Here is a 26,141-nt window from a genome sequence, read left to right as displayed (position 1 = left end):
CTGTCAGAAGGAAAATGCGAATAAGACTCTTAGGTGTTAATTCCTATGCCATAGTGGTGCCCTCTGAAGCATTTTCCTCAGAATGACACCAGTGTGAAAATTAGTTGGGGGGCCAGCCCGGTGGCACAACAGATAAGTTTGCACATTCCGCTTCAGCGGCCCGGGGGTTGCCGGATTGGATCCCGGGTAAGGACATGGCACTGCTTGACAAGCCATGCTGTGGCAGGCGTCCCACCTATAAAGTAGAGGAAGATGGGCATGGATGTTAGCTCAGGGCCAGTCTTCTCAGCAAAAAGAGGAGGATTGGCAGCAGATGTTAGCTCAGGGCTAATCTTCCTCAAAAAAAAAAAGTGGGAAAATGTAATTTCATCAAAACTCCAAGGTGGGAACATTACAGAGTGCAGGTCAAGCATGAAAATGGAAAGTTGGCTTAGTGTAGGGAGTGCTAGAATGGAGAACTGTTTGCTCCTAACTTGGTTAAACTGGAACATCCAAAAGCCCCGGTGGTTGGTTTTAAGCAGCCAAAGAGCCCTTGGTCTGAAACGGATACTGCTGCTTGACTTACATAGTATTGTCCTAACGAACCACTTCCCTAATGGATGGGGATCCTTTTCTCAAGATTTGAAGAACCCCATCTTGATTGCACTGCCTCAGTGCCAGTCCATCCTACCAACTGCAGCCGGTTACTTTTCTGAAACGGATCTGATCGTACCACTCTTTCTCTGAGAAGCCCTCAGTGGTTTCCCATCGCATCCTAAATTTCTTGGCTGGACTTCGGAGTCACCCTCCAAGTCTTGTTCCCGAGCACTGCACGCAGCAGACAATCAGAGCCCTCGCCATTCTTTCCCCGGACAGCCCTTGACTTTCTTCCCTCTCTACTTCATTTGGAGCTTGCCCTTCAGCACTCATACCCCAACCCCCAGGTGTGCTTTGGGGAAGTCTACTTAATATTCCAGACTCTAGGTAAATTCCACCTCCCATCCTCCCCAGTTAGAATTCGCTCCCTTTTTCTCTGCGCCTGCAATGAAGGCTTCTCCTGTTCCCACAGTTTTTGTATTAGAGTTAGCAGTCTGTGAGCTTCGCGGGGGCAGAGACCGTGTCCTCAGAGCTCTAAAGGTATAGCACCAGCCCTGTGCCTTCTCCAGAGCGGGCCCTCGAACGCCTGCTGAACTGGCTCACGGGGTTTGATTGCGAGAGGAACTTAAAGACACTCTCCCCTCTCCACTGACGTCCTTTGCCAATGCAGTGTGGCCAGAAGACACTTGGCAGGAGTGATGGCCTGGGGTGACGGAGGAGCGAGCTGTCCTGTGCAGTGCTGTTCCCGCCTACTCTCCGAGCAGTGACAAAGCATCAGCATTCAGGGGTATTTTGCGTCTTACCAGGTCTCATTGTTAGAACCCTTCGTTTGACAGCTTCTCCATGGTTACGTCAGTTTTGATGGGTGCAGCCTACTTTAGCATATCCTGCTCTGTAGGCATATCCTGCCATGAAGATTTCTGGGAAGTGATGAAATCCCCCTTTGTCTGAAGCTCTGGTTGATTTTAAATCCACAGAGGGAGGTAATTAAATTGAATAGGAGCTGCAGCTTGCAAAATCTATGGTATTATCCCACTCTTAGCTCATTAAAACTGATGTTCTGCAAATTGATTTGAACCATTGTTTTGGGAAGCTGAGCTGCTAATCCCTGAGAAGAAAGTGGCACTGGTTGGAAGATCGGATGAGCCAGCAAAGGACTCAGGAAGGGAGCATGGCTGGCTGGCCACTTGGCTCACGCTCTGGGCTCCCCGGCAAAGGAAACCAGAGGAGAATGTGGTTTAATGCTGTTTGCTCACTAATTGAATGAAACTGTAATCTGAGGCATCTGACGACAGGCACCCTTGATGTGAGCGTAGCGCCTGAAGTGTCGGAGCCTTGCAGAGGAAACTCGGAAATGTTCTAATTAGTCTTTAAGGTTTTGTGTCCTTTAGGTACAAAAGATACGAGGGAGCTGAAAGGGAAGGGCCTGAAGTTACAAGAGCGGGCGGCTTATCTTTGTGCCTGCTCTGCAAACCCACCTGCCGGCTGGGAATCCGGACGTGTACGTGTGTTTACGAAGCTAAGCAGAAGTGGGCGCTCCAGGCTGAGGTTCTTCTAAGGGAAGGTTTTGAGGATTCGGTCCTCTCAGCTTTGTGACCAGGCTCACAGCAAGTTGCATAACCTGGGACAACAGTACCAGGAAATTACTGGAAGGTGATTAAGCAAATGGGCTCTATGTGAGGAATCAAATCTCCTCCTCAGGGTGACCCCATAGGCCTTCTAGAGCCCAAATAATTCCTCCTGGGCTGGTTCCACTAACAGGGTGGAAGATAAACTGTTTTGAAAACAATTTGTGATCTAGTGTAATTAAAGGTGGTTTTGAGCCTTCTGGCAAAGCACTTCTGGAAATGTCTGTTCTTAAACGCTGTCAGCTGATGTGCTCCAGTTCGGAAAATCACCTCATCCGAGAGAGATGCAGTAGCGTATGCCCTGCTGTAGCGAAGACAGCTGGCTCGGTCTCATTTCTCTGACTCAGGCCAAGCATGGGGACAAGCCATTCTGCCTGCAGACACCTGAGGCCAGGGAACCAGACCGCGAATAAGCTCTTTTGAGCTCCTCTCTGGCACCTAGAGGCCTTCTTACCACGCTTCCCGATTCTTCCTTGAAGCATCTTTGCATGCACTCCTTTCTGCCCGTTTCCTTCCCGGACAGCATTCTAGTTCGTGCACTTGTTCAATGTACCGGCATGTCCTGAGGGCGCTGCATACTATACACTGTGTGGAGGGTCTGGAAAAATGACTGGGGTGGGCAAGGTTCTAGCTGCTAGGAAAATTCTGAAGAAAACACAGCCCTTCCCTTTGAAGAGTCTATAATCCAGCAAGGTGTGCAGGCGCAAGGAGCTGTACGTAATGGGGTAAGTGCTGGGAGTATGAACACAGCATCAAGGGGACAAGATGGAGAGAAACAGGACTTTTGCACCGAGAGGCTGGAGAACACGTCACTTCGTGATGTCTGAGCTGAGCCCTGTGGAATAAGTAGGAGAGGCAGGCCACATGCCCCTCTGTGCTGCCAAGGAACTCGTCCAAATCTCATAGCACTTTTATACTTTATTTTAAAATCATCTGCCACTGAACTCTAAGTTCCTGAAGGCCAACATCATAATTTACTCCTCGTTCCGTCCTAGTTTAGCACAGGGCCTGGCACACGATGTTGATACTCAGTAGGGTAGATAGAGTAACAGTCCCCCAAAGACGTCCACCTCCGGCTCCTCAGAACCTGTGAACGCTTGTCCATGTTCTAACCCCGGGACCTGTTTTTATAGAGTAGAAAGGGCTTTGCCGATGTGGTGGAGTTAAGGATGCTGAGATGCGAGATCATCGTGCATCATTTGGATAGGCCCAGTATGATCACACAGGTCCTTATGAGAGTGAGGCAGGGGGACCGCAGTCAGAGAAGTAGGAGATGTGCTGATAGCAGCAGAGATGGGAGTGGTGCATCCACACACCGAGGGAAGTGGGCAGTCTCGAGAAGCTGGAAAAGCAAGGACATGGATTCTCCCTTGAAGACTCCAGAGGGAACCGTCCCTCCTGACACCTTGATTTTAGCCTCATAAGACTCATTTCAGACTTCTGATCGCCAAAACTGTTGAAGAATAAATTTGTGTTATTTTTAGCCACTAAGTTTCTGTGACTTGTTCCAGCATCAAGAGGAACCAAATATACTCAATAAGCACTGAGTTGCTTAAGTGAAGGGCGTCCTTAGTGTGAGAAACACGAATGGGCTTAGCATGTTTGGAAAACAGCCTTCTCTAGGGTGGCCAGTGCTCAGGGTACAAGTGGCAAACAGAAGGTAAGAGAGCCTGGCCTCAGGTGATGGCAAGGGGAACAAGATGAGGGTATGGATTTGCTGGTCATCTCAGAGGTAGAATCTGTGAGCTGGCTCGGTGAGCGAGCTGGGAGTCAGTCAGAGAAACTGCGGCGACTTGTGGCTTGCGGGAATGGGTAGATATGGCGCCATCAAAATGAGGGGACAAAAAAGGAGGAGTAGGTTTGGGTTAGAAAAGGCAGAGGTTGGGTTTGGACTTACGCATCTGGAACATCTGGGGAGCTGGTCCCTGTGGAAAGCAATGCAATGCCCCAGAACTGACACCTGCAAAGAGAGATGGGCTGGAGGCGGAGGCGGGATCATAGTCACAGCGAGCTGATGCATTGGAAAGGAGCGAAATTTCTTAGAAATTGTGACTTGAGATGAGAAGGCCGAAGACAGAAACCTTGGAAAACCAAAGTTTAAGGGGCAAGTGGTAGAAATATGCACATTGGAAAAAGGAAAAGAGCAAAGGGAAAATCTGGAGAATTTTAAGAAGGAAGCAAAGGTCAAAAGTACAAAATGCTACAGAAAGGTCTAGTAGGGTGTCGCTGGCCATTGAAATGTCACGGTGACCTTCAGGAGAGACGTTTCAGGGGTGCGGGTGGGTTGGGAGACAGACCGCGTGGCTTGAGAAGCGAACGTGAAGTAAACCAGTGGCGACCAGGTGTGGAGAATTATTTCAGTTGATGGAGATGAAAGGGAAGGTGGTGGATCTAGAAGAGGGGACACTTACTGCCCTAATGCTTCTAGCTGCCCTCTCCACCTGTCACCTCTGCCCCTCCGGACATCTCTCACCTGCATCTCTATTTGTTTATCTTTATCATCCACTTCCTTCCTCAAAAATCTTCCCTGGCCATCTGTCAGATAAGGAATGTAAATTTATTTTAACCAGGTCGCTCTTTCTTGGACTTTTACAAGTTTTGATTGCATGATTTGCTCCAGTGAACGTGACTAGAAGGAATCTTACAGGTCCCGCAATGATCAGATAATTGCCAGTGGTTTCCAAAAACTTTAAGCCACAGAATCCCTTTTTTCTAACAAAGTCTCATGTTAGAACCTAAATATTTAGACCTAAATATATAATATATAAAATATATATTTTACTTTTATAAATTTATTGAGTAGATACAGCTTCTTGTAAAATCACTTTGCCAGAACAATTAGAATATTCTGAAGAAGACAACATTTGAAATTGGAATTTATGACAGACAGATACAGTCTGATATCTAAATCCATTAGGAATTTATTTTCTTTATTTTGTTTTCACTAGACAATATGAGCAAACACTGTGATTCCTAAAGATAAACAGGAGTATATTTGCTTGTCCTGTTTTATGTGAGCAGACAGGCACAGGCCTGAATTTTATTAAGACCAATGCAGAACGAAAATCCTCATCCTTGGAACACAGACAGAAAGTGAAATGCATGCAGAGAAGTGGCTGGAGAAACTTGGTTTTAAGGTCTTTTTAGAAGAAAGTTACAGCACAAATTAAAGCTTCTGTGGTCTTCAATATACCCAAATGTTGCACATAATATACGTAAGTCCATGTTGGTTTTTGTTCCAGTTGGAATAAATTGGGGTCCAGTATCTGCACAGCTCACGAGGGACCTTTGGGAACCCCTAGTCTCTCCAGAAACTGGGACCCAGCAAAACTGAACTCACATTACACAGCGAGATGGCTCACAGCTCAGCTTTGGGAAGCAGAAAAGAGCACGATTCTGCTTCTTTGCTCTGCCACTTACTAGCGGGGTGACCCAGCTTAGGTACTCACCTTGCTGAGTCTCAGTTTCTTCATCTGTTAAATGGGATGATAATAGTTAACATGCAGGAGTGTTGTGAGGCTTAACATACGTCAAGTGCTCAGCCCAGGTTAAATGCCATTGTTATTACTATTTCCAGTATATTTTATGGTGACTTTAAATATGTGTAAGTCATGTTTCCCGAGGTGTGGGACCATATCGCGATCTCCTGGTATTAATAGACCCAGAGAACAGGAGAACTGGAGGGACCGTAACGACGAGTTAGTCTAACAGGAGCTGGTCTGACATCCACAGCTGAGGACACTGGGACCCAGAGAAGATTCACAGCTGTCCTAGTCTAGAACTCTGTCTGCTATACCACCAGGCCTGGCACATAGTGGGGCCTCAGAGATGAGGGTAATTGAAGGGTATACCTTAGCATAAGAAATTCTTTGGTCAGTATCCTCAGCAATTCAAATGGAATTCCCTGTTGATTGGCAACCCCATTCATTCTTTACCCCACTCACAAACCGACATCACTTTCTCAAAGCAATTTTTTCTCCCTTCCATCTGCCCTCCTTTCTACCTTCTTTAAGGTGCCTACTGTGCGCCAGGCCTCCAGTGCGGCAGTAGATAAGCTGCCAGCCTCTGCTCTCCTGGATCGCAGGCCTGAGTTGGAACCGACCCTGAACAGGGAGATGATGGAGGAGGAGATGATGGAGTGGTGTCAGCAGAGCCTTTGCTATTCCAAGGCCAGAGGGGACCCCTCCGGCTAAGGGACGGAGCCAGGTCCTAACACACTTCCTGGGTTGCCATTTCCAGTCCTGAGACATCCTCTCACTATTTGAAGAAGCCTAGGAGGAGGGGAAACTTTTTTCCACCAGATTTCACACATCTTCCTTCAGGGGTAACTTTCACTTCTGTGAAACCTACACAACCATGGTTCTTTGGCATTCCCGGAATGCCTCCACTAAAAGGTCGATACCTAGAATTTGGGAGCTGGCATGTGAGCCTCTCAGCTTCAGTCACACCCATCATGTCTTCTTAATAACTACTGGCAGCCCTCTCACCTTGTCTGCTCTCTCATTTGTCGTGGGCTCGCTGGTTGCCCCTCGCTGAAGCTGGGCCGGCCTGGGCTGCTATGTTTCCTTTTTCTCATTTTGCTCCCCATCAGACGGAGGAGATTATACACTGTCACCTCCCTGCCTCCTGGACGTTTCCAGGTAAACTCTATCCCTGTTTTTATTAACCTCATTAGGCCTTTGAAACACATGCTTGGTTGCTCTAGACTCTCCTTAAACGCAGCATAAATTTGCCTCCAATCCATCAGCCTGGTGGGGGTGGGGAGGGTGTCAGTGATTTAAATCAGTGACTTGGAACTTTTTTTGGTGCTTCTCGAGCTCAGAGCCCAGGCCTTACACGCAGGTTGTGGTTGCAGACAAGTCCCTCACACTCCATTTCTCCGTGGGGTTAGCAGGACCACTTTGCGGGCGAGGAGAGAGGCAAATCCAAGCCCAAATCAACAACAATTTCCAGGAGGTCAGGCCTTTCACATTCAGGCCCAAACTGCTTGTCAGGAGCAAAGTCAAAAAAGAGAGTGTCACTCCTTGTAATCACCTTCACGAACTTTCTTCCCGCTGCAGGATCAATGCCCTGTGTGGGGATTAATTTTTGGCCTTGGTGGCTGCAACGGGGTGACACCGTGAAATGAGGGACTGACAAACCCTGGGCAGCTGCATCCCAGCCTGAACCCCAGCCATCGCTTTAACAGACCTGTTCCACATCACGGCTTTATTCATACCTTGTCTCCACCTCAGATCTTTTCTGAAAGGGTACTGGCTATAAATTCAAAATGAATTTGTAAATAAAATATTTGATCAAAATGGGACACGTCACTGGCAGGGGAAATACTGCAGAGGATGTGATTCAAAGCCCCCTTTCTTGGGGCAGCCAGGAACAGAGGTAAACAGAGACCCTCGAAATTTTCAGTCTCAAAGAGGGGTTAGTAAGAACCAACCCCCTTGGGCAGGCCCTATGTGTTAGCCAAAGAGAGGCTGAGAAGGTGAAAGTCTTATGGAACCTCAGGGATTTGACGATCGTTAAATTCACACGTGGCCAAGCAAGGAATAAGAAGCCAAGGGTTTCTGATGCTAGCTACACGCTTTAGAGCAGATTGCGCTGTTGTTTTGCTGTTGGGCCCGCAGAGCATGGCCTGGCTGAACTCTGCAATGTGGTCCAGTGGAGGCCTTGAATCCTGAGCCAGACCCAACCTGAGCAAGAGTGACCAACCGCCCACTCTGGACATCCTTCCTGGCAAGCATCAGTCCATGGACCAGGGAGAAAAAGGCGTTTTCTCTCATTAGTCTGGTTGATTTATTTGTTTTTCAGCATCAGCCTCTATTTTGCTTTGTTGCGTCGCCTTTTTCTTCACAGCAGAAGCTGGAGCAGACTTGATGCTCCGTGGCCGTCCGGCAGCCACCCTCCAACCCTTTGTCTGCATGGTGGATCCTGCTCCACCTTACGTCTCTCTCCAAAGAGCTAAAACTCTGGGAAGCCACATGGATTTGTGGATGTTCAGGATAAAATTAAAAAATGGATATTCCATTCAGAAGTGTTTTTCTGGTACTGAAAACACAGGCATCCATGTAGAAATACCAAATGCACACCAGTCTAATTCTGTTAAAAGGGCCAACAATAAAACAGTAATGCTGACCTTCAAAATGGAGTTTGGGGGCGAGGTCATTTGTCTTCCTTCTTACCCATAAACCGTGGCTCCAACCCCCCAGCTGAGTGCTGAGCTTTGGGACAGTGTCCTGTCGTTGGCTGTGGGACCACGTTGAGCTGGGCAGCCTCCTCCGAGCCTCACCTGCCATCGCCCTTCTCAGTGTCACCCACGCTGTGACTTCATCACATTTTATGTCACCCTGCTCTCTGTGACCTTTTTGGTATCACAACCAAGGGCCAGACATTTGCTCTGTCCCTGACTCAAAGGCAGGCTGTGCTGTGCTGTCTGTCTGTCCCCCAGGCTCCTCAGCTGCCCCTCCAAACCCAGGCTGGATCCCTGAGACACTGAAGAATCTTTACAAGCCCCCATGATCACTCTCCAGATGCCCCAGACTCATGCTCTTTCTTTTAAATTGTTCTAAGCAGAATGAAGAAGTCTCTTTCCCCGTCCCTTCACAGATGGGAACAGCAGGGGGGTTACAAGCTGGCTGATGAGTCTACAGTTATTCCAGAATGGGGGGCAGCAAATCCTTTCCACGAAGGGCCGGAGAGCAAATACTGCCGACTTTGCAGGCCAGAGGTCTCTGTCGCACTTACTTAACTCCGCTGTTGTAGCACGAAATTAGCCCCAGCACGGATGTGGCTGTGCTCTGACGGACTCTCTCCTTGACCAGACTCTAGCCAGGCTCCTTGGAGCTCTCTTCTGGACAAGACCTTGCCCTATAAAGATTTGAATCAACACAGGTTCTAAGAGCTCATCCCTAGGATGACCCCAGCTCCCTTTAAATTGCCTGCCTGGGAAAACTCAAGGCTGCCAAAAGGATTTACTATTGTTCCAGGCAACATCTGGAGATGGGGTGCCGTCCCCCAGCCTCTGTGAGAGTTCAGGAGCCTAACTGTGATAAGTTACAAACCCAGATGGGTTTCACCTGGACCAACCCCTCCCTTTCTGCTCTTTCTTGTCTTTCACTTCTCTGACTCCACAGAGGCTCGCTCACTCCCCTCCCTACTGCCTCAGTCTCCCTTTAAAATGCCTGATCACCTCTGTCCACATCACAGGCAAGTTCAGTTCATCATGGGCTCTTCCCGATTGCAATAGAATGTTACTGATTCAATTCTGTCCTCACCACTTCAACAAGTGGCTTTATCTTTGACAGTTCCAAAAAAACTTCACTTACGGACACTGAAACTTGAATTTCATAAAATTTTCACATCATGAAATATTATTCTTTTTTTTTTTTTTTTTTTTAACCATTTAAAACTGTAAAAACCACCTTCGCTTGCGGGCCACACAACAGGTGGCAGCCAGGTTTGGCTCCAGGGTCATAGTTTGTTGAGCCCTGCTCCAGAAGACCGAGCTCCACACGGGACTTGTGGTCACACTCAAGGCAGGGGGCACGTGATCCTCTCTGCCCACTGTGTCTGACTGCCTGCCCCAGGGCTGAGTGCGGTGGGTTTGGAAGGTAGGAGAGTGTAAATTACGGTGCTCCCTGTGGCTGCAAGTGTCTGACCGCTAAGCCCTGCTTCCTAATGTTCTTTGCAACAGAAATCCGGCATCGGAAACTGGACACCATGCCTGTGCCACGTTAGTGCTGTGTTAGCACTTGGATGCCGGGCATGCTGGCGCGCTGGAGAGAAGCCCTCCTTATTTTTAACACCCTAGCCTAGTCAGACGGTCTCTGGTTTCTCCCAAAGAAAATCCAGGCCCAGAGGTACAAGTTGGAATTCAGAACCTCTAAGGCTTGTTGGTGAAAGGGACCCGTTCCCCATCACCCCCACAAAAGTCCTAGACATACCCAGGGGACAAGCTTTCTTTTCTCCTTTGGGGTCATGGGGCCCCAGAGCTGTGGTCAGGAATGCAAGCAACTTCTATGCACAGTGCAAGGAAAAAGCAAGTTTTCAAAGAACTTTTATTTCAAACCACAGTCAGATTCTACTCAGTTAAAAATGCTTCTCTGGCCTCCTGGAAGCCAAGGAGGGGATGTTCAGGTCACCAGAAAGGGTGTACCGTGTCACCAAGGAGGAGAGAGGGGCACACCCAGAACTGGTGAATGAGCACAGGGTGTCCTTGTAAGGAGTCCCTGTGAGGCTAAAAGAGGACAAGAGGAGCCAGCTTACCAAATAAAACCGGCACAGTGAGGACAACATGGGGCTCCAGTGGCAGGTCAGGCCTCTGCACACACCTGCGCACCTGCTGGCCCTGCCTCCCTCCCATCGGGGGCAGGTCTGGGTCTTGTCCACTTGCTGGATTCTGGAGGAGCCCGTCGCAGCTCAGAGAGGAGCTCAGAAAGGGGAAAGCAGCTGTGGCTGTCGTGGGGTCGTGGGAACAGGGGGGAGGTAAAGCTCCCACCTCCTTTCTAGAATGTTCTGAGCTGGGCTCGGCTTCCTGAGGGTAAAACCCCCAGAGTCGCTGGGGCAGCAGGAGGGCTAGTGCTCCGGCTCGGCGTCCATGCAGGACTCCCAGGGGTGCTGGGGCATTCGCGGCAGGGAGAAGAGCAGCAGGGCCAGGCCGCCGAGGAAGAGGAGGACAAAGGCGGCGCAGGCGCAGGCGAAGGACCAGGAGTAATAGTACTCGATCCAGACGGTGTCCTCGCTGTCGATCATGCGCTTCACCGACTGGCGCATGACCTCCACCGAGACGAAGATGCAGAGCCCTGAGGGCAGAGGGGACTCTCAGGGCCGGGGGTCCTGCTGCACGGAGGGAGGGGGACGGGGTGGGGCGGGGGACCTGGCCAAACTGCCCCGAGGCTGAGGTTCCAACTGGGAACCTGCAAAAGCGAGCCCTCTGCCTGCCACGGCACAATGCGCGCATCCCCAGAAGGTTACCCGTGGTTCTTTCCTTTTTTTTTTTAAATTAATTTAATTAATTTAATTAATTTTTTAAATTAATTTACATTTTTGTTAGTAGTTAGTATTGCTCTTAGTGGCTTGGGGATTAAGCCTTTGTGAAAAATGGACAAATTGCCAAGATCTCGCGCCCCTCCACCCCTGGAGGTGCTGCGGCCTTGTCCAGGTTTGCCCCCCGGGGGGAGCCCAGGAATTTCCCCGTAGCCCAGACCCCGGGAAGGCGGAGAAGGGGGCGGCCGCGCCCCGCTGCCTGGGCAGGGGCCCCCATCCTACCTGCAAAGGCGTAGAACATGGACGCCGGCCTCAGCAGGTAATCTCGCTTCTTCCTGAAGGACAGGAGCGCGCAGACGCTCCCCATGATGACGAAGCCGAGGCTGAAGATGGCGATGGCAGCCGCCGAGATGCTGTACTCTACGACACGCAAAGGGGCGCAGGTGGCACCCCGGCGCCTCAGAATGGCCTCGTCCCCTGGACCTTTGGTCACCGCTGGTTGTGCCTCCAACCAGGCGAGTGACACTGCCACATACTATTATTCCCACTTCACATATGAGAAAACAGAGGGCCCCAGAGATTGAATCTCTCACTCAAAGTCCTACAGTGGGTACCCGGGCAGGGCCAGGATGGTAACATGATCCAATTCCAACTCGCAGGGCTTCTGGGGCACCAACTGAACTTCTTCCCCCAGGGGCAGGGCCTCGGAAGGAGGCAGGAGGCCTGTGGCTGGCGACCTTTCTGGGGCAGAAACCTTCGCTTGAGTGACAGGGTGGAAGGCTGCACTCGGCCTGGGGATGGTCTGTCCTGGGACTGGCAGGCAGCCTCCGGAAGGAGGACAGAGCGTGGCTTGTTACAGAGCAAGATGTGTGTGAGGGTCTGTGTGTGTGTGTGTGTGTGTGTGCACCCGCACGTGCAGCATAGGTGTAAAGATGCCTCAGTGTGTGTTAGTGTGTGCACAGGCGTGTAAGGATCCATCAGAGTGTGTGTGTGTATGTGTGTCTGTGCACAGGCAGATTCGGGCGTGGACTCACAACGCTGGGCATGTATTGAGCTCCTTGGTTCCCAAAAGGCCCCAGGGCCCTTGTGTGTGCTCCGGGCCGCTCCCGCGTACCCCCACGTCCCTGTTCTCCTGATTCTCGGGGAGTGATTTGCGGGCGAGGGGGGGAATCAGACAGTTCCCCCCAGACTCTGACCACCAGCCCTGGGAACCATCATGGGGATTTCGAGCTCCTGTTCCATTTTCGCGGCTCCTGCCCCAGCAGTTTGCCTTGCGCTCTGGGGAAGAATGCATTCTTTCTGCAATTTGGGAGCCTGCAAACCAGGGGCCATCTCTTTTGCAAACTCTCCCAAGCCCCAGAGTGGAAGTCCAGGACGCCTGGTGAGGGAGCGCTGTTGCTGCAGGAACACAGAGGGGTTTTTGTGCCAAGTGATTTTCTGGCTCAGCAGTGTGTGCCGGAAGTCACTTCTCGCCCTCCCCCTTCCCACCACGGGCTCACCTTTCTGAGTGGTGACTTCGAAGATCTCCGAGCTCTCACCTGGGTTAAAATGTCTGAAGTAGGAACAGTTTTTCTCTGCAAAGGAGGGAGACAGCCTGTGAGCGGAGAGAGCGGGCCTGCACCCGGGACAGCAGCTTGGCCCGGAGAGGGCAGGTGCCACTGCAGGGGTGGGCGTGAGGGGGCCCTCTTCTCCCCAAACCCTGACTCTGGGCTGAAACAAACATCTTTCTCTGACCCTTAGACCAAAATTTCAGTAGGATAAGGGGCTGCACAAGAGGCTGGGAGCTCTTCAGGGAGCTAAGGCTGCCTGAGTCAAGGGGGCAGACAGCGCTGTGCTTACTGAGCCCATTAGGCAGATGGAGTGACTGAGGCCCAGGCTCAAGTCATTTGTCAGGGGGTGCAGGATATATGGCCAAGAAAGGGCCAAACAGTGGTTCCCAGGCAGGGCTGATTCTGCCCCCCAAAGGACACTGGGCAATGTCTGGAGACATTTTTGGTGTCACAACTGAGCAGAGCTACTACTGGCATCTAGTGAGTAGAGGCCAAGGATGATGCTAACCATCCTACAATGCACAGGACAGCCCCCTAAAACAGAATTATCCGGCCCCCAAATGTCAGCCGTGCTGAGGTTCAGAAACCCACTATCACACCAAAATCTAGGGCTGTGTTTCTTATCAGCATCCAGGCCCACCCGGATCCGCTGATTGTGATCTGGGAAGCAAGCAGTGTTTTTCAAAAGCTTTCTAGGAGATTCTGATACTCAGTCAGATTGGAAAGTCCTGCTCTAGGCCCCTTAAAATGTGCCACGAAGGGCTTTTCTGAGCGGGCCAACTGGATGGACTTCAGTGAAGGGTAGAGAACGTCCAATCAAGGGCCAAATGTGACCGTCACCTCATTTCATCAGACCCTCGACACCTGTGGCCGTAGAGGCAGCCCGGACAAGACCTCCCCTGGTGAGCTGCTTGGCCCACTTGATAAGAGTCAGAAAAGCCAAAGAAGGTCTGTGGACAGAAGGATCAAAGATCTGGATTTGATGGGAGTGCAGAGGAAGAGCTTAGAACAAAGAAATCCATGGTGACTTTAAATGTAATTTCAGGCATAATTGCTCTCCCATTTGTCTCCTTTAATCTCTTTTATAACTAGACAATACCATAAAATCAAAGGATTGTCGTATTGCTTATTGGATACAGTTTAATATACTTCACTCCTGATCTAGGAAGCAGATGAATGGGTTATTTTATATTTCTTAAAAAAACAAATTAAGGGGCTGGCCCCGTGGCAGAGTGGTTAAGTTCGCGTGCTCCGCTGCAGGCGGCCCAGTGTTTCGTTGGTTCAAATCCTGGGCGCGGACATGGCACTGCTCATCAAACCACGCTGAGGCAGCATCCCACATGCCACAACTAGAAGGACCCACAACGAAGAATATACAACTATGTACTGGGGGGCTTTGGGGAGAAAAAGGAAAAAAATAAAATCTTTAAAAAAAAAGAACAAATTAAGTTGCTTTTTATTTGTGTGAGGCCCTTCATTGATTTCGTTTTCCTGTGGATCCGTGACCCTCAATAGAAGACATCTCTGCTCCTAGCTTAGAGGGTGTCTAGTTTGTACATTCGTTTCTTCACCTCCAGGCTACCTTTAAATTATCAGGCAAGTGATGCCTAGTTTCTTTTGGAAACGCGCCTGAGGTGCTGCCAGAGTCATAGCTTTCACTGGGGTGTAGGCTTCCTTCTGTCCGGCCTAAATCATCTTATTGCCACTGATGCCTGTGGTGTCCCACTCTTTCCCCCTCCTCCAATGACAGGATCACTGGCACAGCCGTGGTTGAGGAAGGTAATGACCCCTGGAGATGGGCCTGGTTTAGCAGCAGTAAATGCTCCATCAGGTAAACAGCCATCTCTTTGAGCTTCTGTATTTAAATCACTTTCCTTTTGAACTGAGTCACCTGGGGTGTCTAGCTGCCAGTGATGATGTCAAAATTAATGCTGCTCTTTCCCGTCTCTCACAGTTTCTAGTGCTGTTTTAAAGCAAAATGCAACACTCTTACGTTTGTTAGATTATTAGCTATGAATTCTCTTGAATCACTGCTTCCATGTGGTTTGTGCTATGTCATAAGTCTCCACGTGTTTTCTTCTGGACGAAGGAAAATTTCTGTTTCATCCTTTAAGGGCCAATTTCAGTTGTCATTGAAAACCCTCTGAAAAGAGTTGACTGAATCAAGTGTATTTCACGGTCAGCTGCCTGCCTGACTGCTTGCAATCTGTGAGCTGAAAGCCTCTGTTGCAGAGGCTCGAGCTGAAGGCCCACGGAGAGCCTCGGGGTGGCACGGCTGTCTGGTGGTTCCAGGTTGCTGAGGTTACTCCCGCACAGGTGGTGTTTGGGTTGTCAGCTCCCCCAGGTAAACACCAGGCTCCATTCTGGACAAGCAGCTGCTGCTCCCGGGTGCCTGCGTGTCTGGGGAAGCCAGCCCGAAGATTCTGGGGTGGGTGCTTCCCCTCAGTGACCCAGGTACAATGTTCCCCTCCCTCTGCTCCCCTATAGAGTGATCTCCCACACGGGGGATGGGGGCACCCAGTGGGTAGAGTTCCCACTCAGAGCATCTGGAGGTCTCAGCTTCTCTCTGACGTGGTGGAACTTACGACTTGAGGATGGATGGGCCAACCCCGTCGCCTCTCTTGGACTAGCACATGAGGAAGACCAATGTCTTCTGCCCTGAGCCCTGGAGAATCATCCACTCCAGGGCCCCATGGCTGCCCCTTGGAGACCACAAGCTCCTTTGTGGTCCCTGATGGCCCTGGCAGTGGTGGGGGCATGTCACACCCAGGCCTCAGCCTGGACAAGTCCAGGACCAACAAGATGCTCATTTAGGAGAAGTCAGGCCAGGCATCTGTCAGCATCACTCAAGAATTGCCCCGGGTCTGATGGGTCTGAGAGGGGCAGACCCCACCCCTGCCGCTTTGTCTGGCGGTGTCTGGGTAAGAGCATTAAGGGCAGAGCAGGGGGCGGTGGCAGTTCTGTGCAGCCTGGGTGCAGATTCTCAGCCTCCTTGCCTCTGCCTCTCTGATGACCCTCCATGCCCTCTCCTGGCCTCTATCACACTTGCACGAAGCTCAGGGCTTGCAGCTTTGCCTCAATGGGCTCCAGCCCCTTTCCTGGGCAGAAGAAGTAAGTGCTTTGGACCAAGTTGGTGGAGAAACCAATGCCAGGGTGATGACCTGTGACCATAATCAGGAGCTCTGAGGCTCCTCCAGCCTTCTCTGTCTCTGTGAGTGGCTCATGTGACTTTAATATTTGTATTTCAGAAACGCCTACCATGGAGCCAGCCCTGATGGCCTAGTGGTTAAAGTTCAGCATGCTCTGCTTCAGTGGCCCAGGTTCAGTTCCTGGGAGCAGAACCACCCCACTCAACTGTCAGTAGTCTTGCTGTGGTGGTGGCTCACATACAAGAACTGGAAGGACCGACAACTAGAAGATAGAACAATGTACTGGGGCTTTGGGGAGGAAAAACAGAGGGAAGATTGTTAACAGCTGTTAGCTCAGGGCAAATCTTCCTCTGCAAAAAAAAAAAAAGTAAGAAAGAAAAAAGAAATGCCTACTATGAACAATCGTAAGACTTAGTGGTCTAAAAACTTTAAGTGGGTTATTACTTAAAAAATATGGTGAACTCAGCTATTAGGCTTGAGAGGGGTGGAAGTATTCTGGCTAACCAAAAATTCTGGTTAAAGGAGTGATGATCTATGCAGGACTACAGCTAACTGTGCCAGTTTCAAACAACTGGAACAGAAGGCTAATTTAACTCCAAGGTGGATTTAATACAGCTCTTTGTCTGACAGCTGGAACAGCTTGCACGATTAGGGGCTGCCCCTGGGTTATCACTGAGGATATATCAGTGTGCCCAGTGCTGGTGGCTGCAGACTTTGATATATTAAAAAATCCTTGTTGATTTGCACAAAACCAAGGGAACTAGTGTTTTAGGGGTCAGAAGAAATGTTTCAGGCACTTGTTACCTGCATCAATGCCAGGGGTGCCTTTGCCCTTTTTGTAGAAGAAGTTCTTGATGCTTCCAACAATGGTTTCTTTGTGCTCTGTCTCCCCCACCCCTCTGATTGAAGACTTTCATAAAATGGGTTGGAGAAATCCCCAGGACCCGACCCTAGAGCTTCAGAGCATTGCTGTCCTGTGGGGGAGGAGTCTAGTAATGGCTTAGGTCTCCTGCATGGGCTCGTGTGGATGGGAAAGGGGGCCCCTGAAAATCTTGGGATCAGTAGGATCGTGTTCTTTCATACGGCCCCAGTTCCTGCATCAAGTACTGGAGGAGAGGATGGGAGGCTAGGGAAATGGGGCGCTGGGGCAGGCTGCTGCCTTGCCCTGAAGAGGAAGAGCTGGAAAGAAGCAACATCCCGCCCAGCCCAAGGGCAGGGGATGACCCCTCTGTGGATTCACTTGGGCTTTCAGACAGACAGCCTCTCCTGACAACTGGGGAAGCCCCTACTCTCATTCCAGAGGCATTGGAATTGGCCTCAGATGTTGACCTTGTGCATGACAGTCCTTCTAAGAGTCAGTGGAAAAAACAAATCAGACAGTTTGTGTTCTCAGAGCTTCCAACTCTCTATGGCTGAATGGGACCTTGAAAAGTCTCCTCTATTGCACCAGCTCCTGGTCCAGCTTCCTCTACACCAAGTCATGTCAAAAGCTGGCCTCTGCATTTGACAAGATCCAACAGCCATTTATGATAAAAACTCTGAACAAAATGGGCATAGAAGGAAACTACCTCAACATAATAAAGGCCATATACGACAAACCCATAGCCAACATCATACTCAATGGGCAAAAACTGAACCCCATCCCTCTGAAAACAGAAACGAGACAAGGATGCCCTCTATCACCACTCTTATTTAACATAGTACTGGAGGTCCTGGCCAGAGCAATCAGGCAAGAAAAAGGAATAAAAGGAATCCAAATAGGGAGGGAAGAAGTGAAACTCTCGCTGTTTGCAGACGACATGATCTTATATATAGAAAACCCCAAAGAATCCATTGGAAAACTGTTAGAAGTAATCAACAACTACAGCAAAGTTGCAGGGTATAAAATCAATTTGCATAAATCAGTAGCATTTCTATACTCCAGTAATGAACCAACAGAAAAAGAACTCAAGAATACAATACCATTCACAATCGCAACAAAAAGAATAAAATACCTTGGGGTAAATTTAACTAAGGAAGTGAAGGACCTATATAATGAAAATTACAAGGCCTTTCTGAGAGAATTGGATGACGACATAAGGAGATGGAAAGACATTCCATGTACATGGATTGGAAGAATAAACATAGTTAAAATGTCCATTCTACCTAAAGCAATCTACAGATTCAACGCCATCCCAATCAGAATCCCAATGACATTCTTTACAGAATTAGAACAAAGAATCCTAAAATTCATATGGGGCAATAAAAGACCCCGAATTTCTAAAGCAATCCTGAGAAAAAAAGAACAAAACGGGAGGCATCACAATCCCTGATTTCAAAACATACTACAAAGCTACAGTAATCAAAACAGCATGGTACTGGTACAAAAACAGGTGCACAGATCAATGGAACAGAATTGAAAGCCCAGAAATAAAACCACACATCTATGGACAGCTTATCTTTGACAAAGGAGCTGAGGGCATACAATGGAGAAAAGAATCTTTTCAACAAATGGTGCTGGGAAAACTGGAAAGCCACATGTAAAAGAATGAAAATTGACCATTCTTTTTCACCATTCACCAAAATAAACTCAAAATGGATCAAAGACCTAAAGGTGAGACCTGAAACCACAAGGCTTCTGGAAGAAAACGTAGGCAGTACACTCTTTGACATCAGCATTAAAAGGATCTTTTCGGACACCATGCCTTCTCAGAGAAGGGAAACAATAGAAAGAATAAACAAATGGGACCTCATCAGATTAAAGAGCTTCTTCAAGGCAAATGAAAACAGGATTGAAACAAAAAAACAACCCACTAACTGGGAAAAAATATTTGCAAGTCATATATCTGACAAAGGCTTAATATCCTTAATATATAAAGAACTCTCGCAACTCAACCACAAAACATCAAACAACCCAATCAAAAAATGGGCTGGAGACATGAACAGACATTTCTCCAAAGAAGATATACTGATGGCCAATAGGCACATGAAAAGATGCTCATCATCGCTGATCATCAGGGAAATGCAAATCAAAACTACACTAAGATATCACCTTACACCTGTTAGAATGACAAAAATATCTAAAACTAATAGCAACAAATGTTGGAGAGGTTGCGGAGAAAAAGGAACCCTCATACACTGCTGGTGAGAATGCCAACTGGTGCAGCCACTATGGAAAACAGTATGGAGATTCCTCAAAAAACTAAAAATAGAACTACCATACGATCCAGCCATCCCACTACTGGGTATTTATCCAAAGAGCCTGAAGTCAGCAATCCCAAAAGTCCTGTGCACCCCAATGTTTATTGCAGCACTGTTTACAATAGCCAAGACGTGGAAGCAACCTAAGTGCCCATCAACAGACGAATGGATAAAGAAGATGTGGTACATATATACAATGGAATACTACTCAGCTGCAAAACAGAACAAAATCATTCCATTTGCAATAACATGGATGGACCTTGAGAGAATTATGTTAAGTGAAGTAAGCCAGCAAGAGAAAGATAATCTGTGTATAACTCCACTCATATGAGGAATTTAAAACTATGGACCAAGAACAGTTTAGTGGATACCAGGGGAAAGGTGGGGTGGGGGGTGGGCACAAAGGGTGAAGTGGTGCACCTGCAACATGACTGACAAACATTAATGTACAATTGAAATTTCACAAGATTGTAACCTATCAATAACTCAATAAAAAATAAAAATAAAATAAAAAAAAAAGCTGGCCTCTGATGTGTTTGCTTGGGTCTGCAGCTTGTATGAGTGGTGTTTGTAAATACTATGGCAGGTGTGGGAGGGGACTGGAGAGCAAAGAGGCTCTGGATGTGAGACTTGGATGTTGAACTTCTGCTTGTCAGACGGTTAGCCTTACGAAGGCCACTCTGAGCCTCAGTTTTCCTGCATGTAGAATGAGAACCACCTGTAGAATGAGAGCCTCGTCACTGGACTTTTGTAAAGTAGTACAAAGCAGTGACTAAGAAGGTGAATTTTAGGGGTGTGGATCCTAGCTGCTCTGCCCTGGTAACTGTGTGACCTTGGTCAAATTACTCAGTTTCTCTGTGCCTCATTTTCTTTATCTGCAAGATGGGATGATGATAATAGTATGGACCTCATGGAGAATTTTGTGAGGATTAGATGAGTTTATATATATATATATATATATATATATATATATATATATATATATATATATATATTTATGTCATCCCACTGCCTTCCGGCCTCCACGGTTTCTGGGAAAAATCAGCTGTTCGTCTTATTAAGACTTCTTTGTGTGTGATGAGTCGCTTCTCACTGCTTACAAGATTCTCTGTCTTTATCTTTCAACAGTTTGATTGTGATATATCTAGGTGTGGATTTATCCTACTTAGAGTTAATTAATCTTCATAGATCTGTAGATTAATGTTTTTCATCAAATTTGGGAAATTTTTGGTCATTTCTTTATTTTTTTTAGGAAGATTAGCCCTGAGCTAACATCTGCCACCAATTCTCCTCTTTTTGCTGAGGAAGACTGGCCCTGAGCTAACATCTGTGCCCATCTTCCTCTACTTTATATGTGGGATGCCTACCACAGCACGGCTTGACAGGCAGTGTGTAGGTCCACACCCAGGATCTGAACCGGCGAACCCCAGGCTGCCAAAGCGGAATATGTGAACTTAATCGCTGTGCCACCAGGCTGGCCCCGGTCATTCCTTTTTTACACATGCTTCTTGTTCCTTTGCCTCTCTCTCTTCTCCTCCTGGGACTACTACTATGCATATGTTGGTACATTTGATACTGTCTCACAGTATCTGAGGCTCTGTTCCTTTTTCTTCATTCTCTTTTTCTATCTGTTCCTCAGACTAGCTAATCTCAGTTGACCCATCTTCAAGTTCATTGATTCTTTCTTCCACTTACTCAGATCTGCTACTGAACCATTCTAGTGAATTTTTTCTTGCAATTATTGTAATTCTCAACTGCAGAAATTCTATTAGGTCCTTTTAAAATAATGTCTATCTCTCCTTGATATTCTCTATTTCATGGGACATCATTCTCATCTTTACTTTATTCTATAGACATTGTTTCTTTTAGTTCTTTGAATATACCCAAAATAGCTGACTTAAAGTCTCCGTCTGGTAAGTCCAATATGTGGGCTTCCTCTATTGACTGCTTTTTTTCCCCTTACATATGGGCCATTTTTAGTTCTTTGCTTGTCTTGAAATTTTTTAAAATTTAAAATTTAAGTTTAAAACTGGACAGTTTAAACAATGTAACGTATCAATTCTGAAATCAGATTCCCACCCTTTCCCAGGGTTTTTTCCTGTTGCCATTTACTCTTGTTTGGTTAGTGACTTTTCTGGATTAATTTTGTAAAGTCTGCATTCCTTGTCATGTGTGGCCACTGAAATCTCTCCTCAGTTAGTTTGGTGGTCAGCTCACAGAGATTTCCTAAAGTGCTTGGAACCAATGTATCTCCCAGTCTTTACTGAGGGGCTCTGTGCTAAGCAGAGAGGTAAGCATGCAGCTCAGCAGTTTACATTTCTGCCTCAGCCTTCACTTCTGCTTGCACACAGCTTCAAGATAGGTCAGAGGTAAGAGCCCAGGACCTTCTCAGGTCTTTCCTGTGCATGCATATAGCACTGTGCATGCACATGGCCTTCTAAAGTCTCAGGAATATGTTGGAGCTTTTCCAAGCCACCTCGGACATCTCATGCTCTAGTTTTTCAGTTAGCCTATTTTTTGCCCTAACTGTTATCTACCGCCTCAGGCAGTCATGATATTAAACAATTGTTTCTAATTGTTTTTGACAAATGCCCCCTGGGAAAAAGACTGTTCCACAGCATGAGCTCAGAGTCAGGTCAAATAAAGACAGCCTTGCAAGCGAGAACTTCGAGGGAACCACCAGGCAGATCAAATAATGACAATTCTCTGGAAATGAGGCTTTGAAAGAGATCCAGGCCTGTTCTGTCCTCTCTGGTGGCTACCAGGCTGCTGGTTTTCACTATGATTCAGACTGTTGGTCTGCAAGGCTATGGCACAGTTGGGGAGGGAGGAACAGGAACAGAGCAAGTTAAAACACCACAAAGCTCACTGTTCTTACCGAGATTCACCCGTCTTTTTCTTAAATAAGCACTTGCTGGATTGCCGGAGGACTGGTTAATTTCCAGAGTACCGAAAAAGGTTATTCCGACCATTTTGCCAATGTTCTCCTTGTTTTTATGGAGAAGAGGATTTTTGGAGGTTCTTATTCTGTCATTTCTTCTGGTGTCATCCAAAGTTAATATGCGTAAAGCACTTAAAACAGTGTTTGGCAGATAGTGCTGTATTTGTGTTTGCAGTTATTATCATTATTGTTATTGTTAGTAATAAATGAGAGAACATGTTTGAACTCTATTCTTCCCTCCAGAAAAGAGTGATCCCAGAGAGCACAGGAAGAGCGGGTAGGGAAGGACAGAGATGTCCACTCTCAGAGAAAGGGGAGGGGAGAAGGCAGGAACACACTTCGGAAGCTTGTTGGGGGCGAGGCAGGGCTCACAAGTATGGGAGTGTGATTCACTCTGGGCCAGGGCAAGAAGGCACAGTCTAGGCTCACGCAGGCTCAAGGCCAAGCCATGCCTGCTGGGCGGCTGATCCAGTCACCTCCCACCGCTCTGTCTTTTCCTTGTATAGACTCGGCTCACCTCCCTGCTCATGGGCTCTGTAAACTCACCAGACTTTAAAAGGCAGGTGCCTCCAAGGACAGGTGGGCAGGCCTGTAACAGTGCGTTCCCCTGCGTGGTCCCTGGAGAGTCTGCCCTGCCCGCCCTGCCCTGCCCTGCCCAGGGGAGTTGGCTGGATGAGGCATGTGTTTACGGGCATGCTCAGCAGCGGCTGAGGGGCCTGGGCCTCTGGGCTATGTGATGTTCTTCAAGCACATGACCTTGCCTATTAAAGCCTTCAGCCCCGGGACTTGGTGTTTCCAAGACAGCTGGGTATTTACGAGTCTTCCGGGTATCCAGTGGGAACGAGCAAGGCAGGGGTTTCCTGGAGCCAGCAAGAGGGGGAGGACGAGGAAGGAGAGAAGTGGGAGGAATGAGGGTTAGGCCCCTTTATCCCACACACAGGCTGCAAGATCTCTGGGGACTCAACCCTGGCTTCCTTGAAGGGTAGAGTGCAAGGAACACCCACGCTGACAACAGAGGGAGTAATTCCGAAAACTGGTGGGATCCTGCGCTCGCCTTTGTCCACTGCCTCCTCAGAGGGACATTTGTAAACACTGGAAGGGACTTTATGTTGCTGAGCCCAAGCACCGTTTTTTACAGGTGGAAGCAGAGGCTGCGATGGGCTTTGTCAGTCCCCATAGTCACTGGGGGGTTGTGGCAGTGCGTGACCAGCGCCCAGCCCTCCGATCCTCCACACAGGGCCCTTTTCTCGCACATGTGCTATTTGCTATGAATGTAGGGGGCTCCACGGCTGCAGAATAGACTGCTCACCCCAATATCAGATATTCTCGACAAGGAGCTCACCACCTTCAGTGTGTGATTCAGTCACCTGGCAGGAAATCGAGGAATGCACTTAAATTACAGCAGAAGGAAGTGCTTTCCAACTCTGCAGGCGCCTGAGCTAAGAGAGCATGTACAGAGGACTGACAGTTCTGACAAAAAGGCAGGTGGCTCATCTCTAGCCAGGTCCTGCTTCACAAACGTGTGACCTGTGCAGACGTTCAAGGCCCTGCACCCAGAAGGGACCCCTGTGTGGTTTCATGCTTTGCTGTCACCATCTTGAAATTCTTAAAAATAATTACAATTTCATTTAATTGTATTTTCCTTTTGCACCAGGCCTTGTAAATTCTCTAGCCCATCCTGTCTACACCCCAGTCTTGAGACTGGGGAATGGACATGCCAGCTGAGCACATAAGGCCACCCAGCCTGTGTGTGAAGGGAGAGAGTGGAGCTGGGCACACCCAGAAGAGTGACTGCGGCTGGGGTCAGACGCCCCTAGTATGGTAGATCCATGGTTTCTTTCTTGAGCCTCTTGCCCCACCACTCCAGCCCTCTGCTCTGAGTGAAAAGCGCCAGGCCTCAGCAAGAGAGAAATAGCCAAAGACAAATGCCCTCCTTTGCAGTTGCAACCACATGCAATTCCGATCCTCTTCCCCGGCCCAGAGGGCTGGGCAGTGGGCCTGTTCCGAGGCTGGGAGACCTGCCCTCTTTCCCACGGGCGACTTTTCCAGGGGGACGGGGAAGGGCAGGAGGCAAGGACAGGGCACAGAGAGTGGGTACATTACCCCCAGGCAGGGTGATGGGTCCGCAGCTCTTGTCCTTGTTGTCACTCATGACAATACGCTTGGTGCAAATCCGCCAGAGGCCGAAGTGGGCCGCGTCGCAGGTGGCATTATGGTGCTCCATGTGGGGGCTCAGCACGGCCCAGTAGTCGGTCACCACGGCCACCATGGCCAGCACGATGCCCACCAGGATGCAGAATAGGGTCAGGCGGACCTTCAGCGCTTTGGTCTGGGACATGGTGGTGGCGGAGGAGTGGGTGCTCTGGGCAGGCCTGGTGGCAGCGTCTCCCCAGGCAGGTGGAGCTGGGCTGGGGTGGTGGTGGCGGTTGTGGAGCTGGGGTGGAAGCTAAGTTTAGTGTGCCCGGCCGAGCCAGAGCGGGCTGGCCTTGGGGCGGAGGGACGCTGGATGGGGCTGAGCAGCTGCCCAGACGTGTCAGGGGCCTGAGGGAGGCTTCTATTAATGCACATCTCCAGGCGTGTCACCGACGACCGCGTCTCCTCAGGTTTCAGGGCTTTCTTCCCCTCTTGGAGCCAGAAATACCCCAGGGAGGGGTGAGGAGAGAAGGCTTTAGATGGTGACTTGAGACCTCTACGGAGCGACAGCTCAGAATGCCTGAGTAGGGAGGGGACGAGGGATGGGCAACAGGGACACTATGGGCGTGGGGATCTGCTTGCTCTGGGCTGCAGGAGAAAGGGGACCCTGGAGGACACAGGCGCACAGCCTTCTGTTCTCCCACGGGGCAGGCCGGTCACTAGGGCAGGGTGAGTGGGTCCCTGTCCCGGGAGTCTGGGGGACCCAGGATCCTGCCTCAGGACATCTTGGGCGCCCCCTGCCCAAGGCCTCTGAAGCCCCCCTCCCAGGCACGTGCTTCAGCCCCAAGCCCACCGTATCCCCAAGCCACAGGAAGAGTGCAGGTGGTTCCTGGGCCTGGCATTACCTAACGCTGTGTCCAGTGTGAGAACGTTGTTTCCTTTTGAATTCTCCTCCCATCCCTCCAACTGGGTCCAGAAGAAAAGCTCCATGTGGAGTAAGTCTTTAACACCTTCCTGATGCTTGTAAATCAAAGAACAGCCTGGAGAAGACAGAGAATCCAGGTGGACCTGACTGTAGTTCTGTTTCCATTTTACTGTTCTAGTTTGACCTCTATTAATGGCAGGTAATAAAGATTTCCCACTTATGTTTCTATTTACGAAATAAATATGTTTAAGTAAAAAAAGAACAGAAGTAGGTCGATTTATGGGTGACTATCAAGAGGTTAACGGGTGTGTGGATATAGCAGAGGCAATACGAGAGTTTGGGACCACCCTCTGAGAGTCACCTGCCCACACGCCCCTGGGCCGGTACTCCAGGCTCTAGCCCCTACAGCCTGGGTTCTGCATCTCTTCGCAGTTCACCAGGTGCCTCTTTTTGGGTGGATCCAAGAGGCTGATGTGTGGCCAGGAGTAGATCCCTGAGCTGGGCAGGGCTTTGAGCTTCAAAATCCTGGCTCAGGTTGACACAATTTACAGAAAGACTGCCTGCGTGTGGGTAACACTCAGGGGTCCAGATTTGGAGTCACAGACTGTTAATAATAATGATAATTGTAATGGCAGCTCATCGTCAGTGAGTGCTTACTATATACCAGGCGCTCTGCCAAGCCTTTCCATGTCATTACAGTCAATCTTCACACCAATCCATGAGGGGGGAACGACTATTATTCCCATTTTACAGATGAGGACATGGAGGCTCAGAGACACAAAGCAACTTGTCCAAGGTCACATAGCAGGTAAATGGTGAAGCCAGGTTTCAGAACCTGGAACCCAAACTCTTAACCGATGGTTGGAGCTGGGAGGAAAGTTCAAGATCTCTTGTGACTCCAGAAGAGGGGAAATATAGTTTTCTTTTACCCTTCTAAGCTCTCAGCTCAGGCCCCTGTACCGAAAGATAGATTAACAAGAGAAAAGCATACAAATTTATTTCATATAAGTTATACACGACATGGGAGCCTTGACACAGGAAATGAAGACCCAAAGAAATGGTTAAATCTGAGCGTTTTTA

At 48.9% G+C, this 26,141-nt stretch overlaps 1 protein-coding gene across 1 annotated transcript; it reads right to left on the bottom strand.

The window, feature by feature from the left end:
* Positions 1 to 10,236: 10,236 nt before the first annotated feature.
* Positions 10,237 to 24,581, bottom strand: CACNG1 (calcium voltage-gated channel auxiliary subunit gamma 1). The gene is made up of 4 exons (XM_001499847.4): positions 24,107 to 24,581; positions 12,683 to 12,757; positions 11,466 to 11,603; positions 10,237 to 10,999 (listed from the first exon to the last, which is right to left on the bottom strand). The coding sequence occupies exons 1-4, from the start codon at positions 24,339 to 24,341 to the stop codon at positions 10,773 to 10,775; spliced, it is 675 nt and encodes a 224-aa protein (XP_001499897.1). The 5' UTR covers positions 24,342 to 24,581; the 3' UTR covers positions 10,237 to 10,772.
* Positions 24,582 to 26,141: the final 1,560 nt, after the last annotated feature.

Source organism: Equus caballus, chromosome 11, assembly GCF_041296265.1.
Source record: "Equus caballus isolate H_3958 breed thoroughbred chromosome 11, TB-T2T, whole genome shotgun sequence".
In the NCBI taxonomy this organism is placed as follows: domain Eukaryota; kingdom Metazoa; phylum Chordata; class Mammalia; order Perissodactyla; family Equidae; genus Equus; species Equus caballus.
The sequence above is the reverse complement of the archived record's forward strand: the minus strand, read 5'-3'. Positions and strand labels throughout refer to the sequence as shown.

What these genes read in the sequence shown, in the direction of transcription:
- CACNG1 (XM_001499847.4), bottom strand. Translation starts at nt 24,341, where the DNA reads ATGTCCCAGACCAAAGCGCTGAAGGTCCGCCTGACCCTATTCTGCATC. An exon ending in ACCCATCACCCTGCCTGGGG is followed by an intron (nt 12,758 to 24,106) that starts GTAATGTACCCA and finishes CCTCCTTTGCAG; the next exon opens with AGAAAAACTGTTCCTACTTC. An exon ending in CATGTTCTACGCCTTTGCAG is followed by an intron (nt 11,000 to 11,465) that starts GTAGGATGGGGG and finishes CTCTGCCCTCAG; the next exon opens with GGCTCTGCATCTTCGTCTCG.